At 35.5% G+C, this 8,863-nt stretch overlaps 1 protein-coding gene across 2 annotated transcripts in view; it reads left to right on the top strand.

Moving 5' to 3' along the window:
• The window catches only part of arhgap36 (Rho GTPase activating protein 36), a gene marked incomplete at its 3' end in the record, with an annotated part of 103,097 nt that extends 96,576 nt beyond the window's left edge, over positions 1 to 6,521 (top strand). For both annotated transcript variants that reach the window (NM_001351681.2, NM_001044906.2), the window contains 4 exon segments: positions 235 to 323; positions 2,146 to 2,342; positions 4,804 to 5,120; positions 5,729 to 6,521. In NM_001351681.2, coding sequence (NP_001338610.1) covers positions 235 to 323; positions 2,146 to 2,342; positions 4,804 to 5,120; positions 5,729 to 5,800 — 675 coding nt within the window.
• Positions 6,522 to 8,863: the final 2,342 nt, after the last annotated feature.

The raw sequence follows: 8,863 nt of genomic DNA, 5'->3' as shown, positions 1-8,863 counted from the left end.
ACTATTGCAATATGTTTATATTCAATACTTCAATATAATTTAGTAGTTTTGTATTTGTAATTCATTAATTTACACCACTGCATGTAGGCAATTAAATAGTTTATTTAGACCAAAGTAAATAGTAGTGAGAATGTCAGAGCTGTTTTCAATACATTTCTGACACCTTTGTAGGATTGTTCGATTATTTAAGTGGTTATAGCTGTAATAGAGTGCGGGTTGTTCTGTGATGTGCAGGTGTCTGCAGAGCTGCAGCAGGAGGTGCTCATGAGCCTCATTCAGACGGATCCTGATGTCATTGACTATCTGCTGCGCAGGAAACTCAGGTCAGCGTCCTGATTTATAGTCATCTAAGACAAGATTCATATGCAGTATGTGACCAGTCTTATGTTGAAAGAGTATATTTTTGGTAATAGCTTAAAAAAATGTATTTTATAGGGCACAATTATTTTCCCAGTAATGGGTTGTAGCTGGAAGGGCATCTGCTACATAAAAAATATGCTGGATAAGTTGTCGGTTCATTCGATTAAAAAAGGGACTGAGCCGAAAAAAGTGAATGAACGAATGACTAGGTCCATAATTGATTTTTATTTAATGCCTTAATCATTAGGATATTAAGGTGATCGTGTTCCATAAATATATTTAGTAAATTTCCTACCGTAAAAATATCAAAACAATTTTGATTAGTAATGTACATTAGTTAGGATACTTTAAAGGCAATTTTTGCAGTATTTTGAACCTTCGGATTCCAGATTTTCACATAATTGTAGCATGGCTAAATATTGTTCCATAACTGTAAACAGAAATGTTTCTATTAATATCTATACAATTTTAAATCAGTGGTTACCCCAGACTGTAAAAAATCTAATCAGTAAGTCATGCCAATATGTTTTTTATATTACTCTAACTCAGGGGTCAAAAATCTTGTTCCAGGAGGTCTGGTGTCTGCAGGGTTTTGCTCCAACTTGCCTCAACACACCTGCCTGGGTGTTTCAATTATACCTAGCAAGACCTTGATTAGCTTGTTCAGATGTGTTTGATTAGGATTGGAGCTAAAATCTGCAGAACACCGGCCCTCCAGCAACAGGTTTGGTGATCTCTGCTCTAACTCATCAAAAGAGTTAAAGCAAGATAACTTAAGTTTTGAAGTTATACAAGATTTAATGATTCTTAAGTAAAATCAGTGTATTGTAAGTTAAAATTACTTGTAAAGTTTATTTAATTTAACTTCAATTTCAGGTAGAAACTCACTCAAGTCCACTGTGTTAAATGTGATTTTGTGTGTGATTTACAATGCTTTATGGGATTGTCATTCTTTCCCCCATTACAACAGTTAACTTCATATTCTTCTGGTGCGTTCACATGCCATGTCTTACTACAGTAATATTGAGATGTCAACTCATGATGTTCTGCTTGGAGCCATTTAGGTCCTCTTACTTTTTCTGTAGCAATACTTTAAGTTTTAGAGTTTACAAGTGTAGAAGAGGGGGTCGTCACGGTGGTGCAGTGGGTAGCATGATCACCTCATAAAAAGACAGTTGCTGGTTCGACCAGTATAATGGTGTAATTATGATAATTATGCCATGAACACACCTTTGACTTTCAAATTTCAAATAGTCTTTTTTATTTAAATAAAATGAATGCCCCTTCCAGCTGCAACCCAACACTGGGAAACACAGATTCATGCATGCACTCATAGACTAAGGCCAATTTTGTTTACCTAATATCACATATAGCACATGTGTTTGGACTGTAAAGGAAACCGGAGCACCTGTAGGAAACCCACACAAACACGGGGAGAACATGCAAACTCCACACAGAAATGCCAACTGACCCAGCAGGGACTCGAACCAGCGACCTTCTTGCTGTGAGGCAACAGTGCTAACCACTGAGCCACTCTAAACCACTGTGCCGCTTTAAATATAATTCTCCTTATGATTTAATAATTATCATTTCCCAATTCAAAGGACAGAACCCTGTAACCCAAACATTTGTTTACATTGTTAATCGGCTAAATACTCTAAATTAAAGGCTGTCATGATTAATGTGCCTGATTACAGAGGCAAAGCGACAATAATTGCCACTTGTCCAAACACTGAAGTGCATTATTGTGTGTATGACTCTAATGTCTCTCCATTGTGACAGCAGCAGTAGCAGCCTAACAGTGGAGCCGGACTCTGGTGGACGGAGGGATACTCAGTCGTCTCTGGACTCCATGGGTCAGTCCAGTGATGACCTTTCCTCCCGGGAGCCACTGTGTCCTCTGTACCCAGAGCATTCTGCAATAGGAAGTCTGAGCAGCGAGGTCCTGCTCAATGTACTTCATCTAAACACTAACAGGAAACGTGAGTATAGTGCAGACTTCTTCAAACGAAGCTGTGGACTTCTAATAATATCTGCTTCCTCTTTTTGTGTGCGTGTGTGTCATTATATGCACTACCATTCAAAAGTTTAGTCTTTAACATTTCTTGCTTCCTTCATCTATTTAATAAATAAATTGTGGAAAATTCATCAAGATAATACCTTCTTTTCAAGAGCCTATGATAAAATGTAAGGTTTAAAATAACAGAATTTAGTTTAAACTTAATCTTTTATTAATTAATGAATACATTAAACAACAAACAGGGTTTTTTAAGGATCAAAAGATTAAAAAGTGTAAGACAGCTTTAATTGTTTTTATAAATGTAACATTATTATTGACACAAATTAATCATGATTAATCACATCCAAAACAAAAGTTTGTTTTGACATAATAATTGTGTGTGCTCTATGTATATTTCTTATGTATGTATAAATACACACATGCATCCAAAGAACAAAAACGAATAAAGGCTTGTTTTTTATATTCTGAAACCAGATAGGCCGACTCATTCACGGTGACGCAATGCTGCCACACACAGGCTAGCCTATTTTTTTCACTTAATAATGTTATAAAAGGTAATTTCTTGTAACAACAGGATTTAGTTAAGACATATTTTCCTCAATAAAGCCGGTTATATATATATATATAATATTGTACATATAATAATAATATATAAATATTTATTTATATATACAATTTTTTTTGATAGTCTACAGAACAAACCATCATTATACAATAACTTGCCTAATTACCCTAACCTGCTGAGTTGACCTAATTAACCTAGTTAAGCCTTTAAATGTCACTTTAAGCTGTATTGAAGTGTCTTGACAAATATCTAGTCAAATATTATTTACTGTCATCATGACAAAGATAAAATAAATCAGTTTTTAGAAAATAGTTCTTCAAACTATTATGATTAGAAATGTGTTGAAAAAATCTGCTCTCCGTTAAACTGAAATTGGGGAAAAAATAAACAGGTGGTCTTTACTGTATCTGTATAGATAAATATAAATTTGCGTTAACTATCCCATTGATATGTTTCTCGGTAGGCTGTATAAAAATATGTTCGTAAATTAAATTAGCATCTTTTAATATAGAGCATTTTTGTTTAGAAATTTTAATGCATCCTTGCAAAATACTGAATAAAAATGTCTTTAAAACATAATGGGCCCTATTATACACCTGGCACAAGGCGCGGCGCAAATGTTATTTGCTAGTTTCAGCTTGACGCAAGTGTCGTTTTGCTGTTTTGCACCACGTTGTTTAATGCAAATGCATTAGCACTCATATGTGCACCCATAGGCATTCTGGTCTAAAAAGGAAGGCGTTCTGAGGCGCACTGCTGGCGCGTTGCTATTTTGTGCAACTATAATAGATTTTTCATTAGACCAAAACAAACCCGGTCTAAACTCCAGCGCAGAGTTGCGCCTCGCTTACACACTGCTTAATAGCCTACACACAAGATGTAGAGCAATACGCAAATATCTTTACATATGAAAAAAATTTAATATTAAGGATATATATAGGATATAATAAGAGTAGATATAGGATATAAAAATAAAAGATTAAAATATTACAAAACATATTATTTTCTAGCCTACATAAATATGAAAAATCACTGCTTTTATGTCTTCTTCATCTCGGGAGGCTTTTTTAGTTCATTCATAACAATTTGCTTTTGTATAATATTATTATTATTAGCAGTATTATTTATTATATCCATATTTTTATTTGTTTTATTAAAAACAAGCTTAGATTTGCCCACCTGCAGGTTTTAGACCATATGGGGCATGGCAGGTGTTTTAGGATATAACTCAGATTTTTGAGCACATTTTGTTATTATTGTTCATTTATTTGTTTGCTAGAAATTAGAACTGAATTTAGAAATAGTTTTGAAACAAATATTTGCGCTTAACAAACAAAATTATTTATAGGCTAATTGATGTCTGTGCGTAAAGGTTCCCTATCCAAGAGCGAAAGTAGCTTGATTATTTCTCATTCTGACGCAGTAGATGCTCTGTTTAACTGTTTTCTGTAAAAAAAAAAAACTGTCAACTGTTAACTGTTTGCTTGTGAAATGCTCAGTTTTTCCACTTACACTTACTTCACGTCATGTAAGTAGCAAATGCGCTTATGGCGCGACGAAGCTGGCTCTTAAAGGTAATGGGAGATGAAACTCTGATTGGTTTATTCTCAAAACACACCTATAACTCATTAAGAAAATAAACTCAACGCTTTTAGACCATGCGCCATGGCGCAAAGCGTATTTTTTTCGTCCTTAAATTAGCAAATATGGATTCTGACACGGCCTGAAAGCGTTTGCGCCCTGCGCTTTTCGTTTTGCACATGGATCGTCAAAATAGAGCCCATATTCTGATACCAACCTATAGACCAATAATAAAAAAGTAAGCAAATTGTTCCTTTTCTATTCTTCTATACAACAGGATCCTCCGAGGTCCCACCCAAGTCCATTGTAAAAATGAGGCAGTTTCATTCCCACCACAACCTGCTGAGTCTGACCCAGTCCTCCTCCAATGCCCCGAGTGATGAGCGAGAGCTTCAGGAGCAGCGGCAGGCCAGCTCCAGGCACACCTGTCCAGAGGAGCGTCTTCATTTCAGCCTGAGCCGGAAGGACAGCGGCTCTCAGCCACAGAGTCCTCGAGAGAAGGGCATCTGGGTACGACAGAACTCCAACGCCTCCTCCACCACCTCAGACGACAGCAAGACGCCAAGCAACTTCTGGGACTTTTTCACTGGCAAGGTGTCCGGCTCAGAGACTATAGTATGACCCCTACATGTAGTGTTGGGGATGTGTGTGTGTGTGCGTGTGAATGAATGTACACATAACAGTGAGAACTGCCAGTAAATACACACACACAGAGAAGTAAAGGACGATATAATGTTTATATGAACAATCTTAAATCACCAAGCTCATCTAGAACAAGAAGACCTTTTTTTAAAGTGAGATTATCATTATAAACTTGCCAGAACTATGTATTTTATCAAGCTACAGACATGTGACTTTAGAATGTAAATATATAGGCTGTTATACAACTTATATAAATAGAAAGCAGCTTTTTATATACACAAATTATTTACATGTAGGTCCTGAACATTTCAGCAAAAACAGACATCTCTTATTATATTATTTGTTTACAATAATACTCAAGTTTTTTGAAGCATGCTAGTTGTATTTGTTTTCTGATGTATTGGCAGCTAACTGAGGCTTAGAAGCATTTACATATATGTTAACACATTTCTTTTGGTAAATAAAGCGCATATAGTAGGCTATGCTTGGTAGTTTTGAGTTGTTTTTATTTGGACAAAATGGATTCTGTACCCTTAAATGCTGTACATGTTGCTTTTCAGATACCTGTTGTCAGAAGAAGTCCTTCCCTGCAAAATTTCTTCAATGACCACTCGCAGTCTGAGAAACGTTAGGTGGTATGGAAGACTCTTTTCCTCTTTTCTTTTTGAAGAACGGGGTATTTTTGATAACTTGACTCGCTTTGGAGAACGCTCTCTGAACTCATGGCATCATTGAACCACCAGGGGGGGATATTCACTGACGTCAACATTTTATTGGCGTTAAAGATTCATATAACTAGATCCTAGACAAATATTGACTGTATTAAATATCTGAACTCTGTTTAGTTAAAAGAAAAAGCTGTCTTTCTTTCATAAGAGCAATGTTTTTCAGAGTGAACACTGGCAATTCTTTAGTGGGCAGTACTATGAACACCTATCACCAAATGCCAAATGAACTTACTACCCATGCACTTCTGATTAAGAAACACTTCGTTCATTCAGACTAATATTGGACTTTTAAGCTGGAGCCAAACCTTCTTTGCACACAAGCTGAAGATCAAGGTAGTTTTTCATCAGTTCTTATTTGCTATTAAATCATTTTCTATTCGATTTCAATCATTTTTGTACAGATTTTTAAAGGTGCATTCTGTAGCTTTAGCTTTAGCATGGCTGTTCATTGTGTACTGATGACGCAATGCTCTGAGAAATTGACATTAACCTGCTAATTATACTTGTAAGGCTATAAATTAATAAATTATCTTCCAAGTAAACCAAATTATGCATCTTTTTATGGGCATTACTGTGATTTTATCTATTACAAATCTTTCCACCTGTTTACATATTATACTAATGTATGTTTTACATTTGTAAATATAATTGACATCAACCTGAATGCACCTTTGTAGGGATAGCTACTTTTTTCCAAAACTGTTTAACAGAGATTTAAAATTAGAATGAAAAATTCTCCAAATTTTACAAACTGGTTTGAGTTCTTTCTGTTGAACACAAAGGAAGACATATTGAAGAATTCGGGAGGAGAAAAAAAGAAAACAGCCATTGACATTCGTAATATTTCTTTCTAGATGACCGGTTTTAAGGTTTACCACTGTTTGGAAAAAAATAAGGTTTTAAAACCATCAAAATTTTCTGTTTTACCTTTCCTATGGTATTTGTAATTTTTTATGTGTTTCATTCATTTGTTTTCTTTTTGGCTTTGTCCCTTTACTATTCTGGGGTCGCCACAGCAGAATGAACCACCAACTTATCCAGCATATTTTTTATGCAGCAGATGCCCATCCAGCTACAATCCATCACTGGGAAACATCCATACACACTTATACACTATGGGCAATTTAGCCTACCTAATTCCTCTATAGCGCATGTCTTTGAACTTGTGGGGGAAACCGGAGCACCTGGAGGAAACCCGTGCGAACACGGAGAGAACATGCAAACTCCTCACAAAAATGGCAGTTGACCCAGCCGAGGCTCGAACCAGTGACCTTCTTGCTGTGAGGTGATCGTGCTACCCACTGCACTACCATGTCACCTTTTATGTGTTTTTTTCTGACTATTTTATTGAGGGTTTTTTAGGGCAACAGTATCACTGTTTTTTCAACTTTTTTTCTGAGGAAACTTTATTTTATTAGGAAACTTGAGATTATTTCAGGTTTGTACCTCTATAATGACTGTTTTATAAACAATTTATTGAATCCTTTTATTTTTCTGCATTGTAGCTTGGCATGGTAATCTGACTGTGTCAAATAAGAACAGGTTGAGTAGTCTTGTGAAGGTGGAAGGCAAGATCATCAGTTTTAACCAAACTGGTCCAATGATAATTTACCATAATTCTGTTTTAAAGAGAGCTCAGGGTATGCACCCTGGATCACCCATTGTACTCTGTGTTTCAGCTGTTGCCATCAGGACGGTGTTTTTAGAGTTTCTATTTGCAGGACAAATAGACTTATAAATTATTTTATAATGGTGGCCATTAGATCATTAAATGAGTTCAGAGGGGAGGGAGATGCACCAAAAAAAATGATGTATTGCATGTTGTGTTGTAATATCTTGTTAATGTGTACATGGAACTTTGCCTGTGTTACAGCACCTTACTGCAATTTTAGTTTCCCTAAACGAAATAATAAAGTCTGAGTCTCTAGCTAAAGAACCCTCCGCATCAGAAGCTACTGGTCAGTCCATAAGTCAGGAAACATTTGAGAGAGAAAAATGGCTTAAAACCAATATACAAGCATGTTATACCCGAACAGTGCAGTGGCTTTACTTAATATTCAAAGAAAAGAAAGATATTCAAAGATGCCTTTTCAAGTTGTACAGAAATCTGTGTTTTTGAAACTAATGAAGACAGCAGAAGTCAATGACTTATTAATTATTTAGCCTGACATACTGTTTCAGAATATTTTAAATGTTAAAATAAAATATACCATGTTCAAAGAGGAAAAGGGTTGCTTTTTTTACCCAGAGATTTAATCACAATACCATGAAACCGTGATATTTTTATCCAAGGTTATTATACGTCACAATCTTATACAAGCCCATGCCTAGTTCCTACTATGGATGTCAATGACTGCTTTTTTTAACATTATTTCAGAATATCTTGTTTTGTGTTCAACAGAGGAAAAAAATTCCAAAAGTTTAAAACCAGTTAAGTGTGAGTAAATGTTCCACGGTGATTAAACCGTAAGTTTTTTTTTTTTTAGTTTAACACAGAAGAAGATCGTTTTGAAGAACGTTAGTTACCAGTTGATGGTAGCCAGACTTCCATGATATCTTTCTTTTGTGTTAAAAGGAATCGTTCACCCAAAAATGAATATTCTTTCATTATTTACTCAACCTTCACTTGTCATAAACCTGTTTGAGATTGTATTTTCTATTGAACACAAGAGCATCGCATTTCTGAACGGTCTTTGATTATTTTGTGCCATGTTATAGGTCAGTCATGGATTATAAAAACTTGTAGCTACAAACATAAATCGTATGAACAATCACTATTCAGGTCACTTCACTATTAGGTGTCGAGTGAAAAAAATAATTATGACTCACTTAGTCTAGTCTTCAAGAAGAGCCCGCAGTTACCTCTTCTGTCATGTATTCTGGCTTTGCTTCTGCCTCCTGCTATCCTGATCCAGAGACAGTTTCATCTTCTTCAGATCTTTTTTGATCAGGCTCATTATCAGATTT

Source organism: Danio rerio, chromosome 7, assembly GCF_052040795.2.
Source record: "Danio rerio strain M-AB ecotype USA chromosome 7, GRCz13ab, whole genome shotgun sequence".
Taxonomy (NCBI): domain Eukaryota; kingdom Metazoa; phylum Chordata; class Actinopteri; order Cypriniformes; family Danionidae; genus Danio; species Danio rerio.
This window is presented reverse-complemented; position numbering and strand designations above follow the sequence as displayed.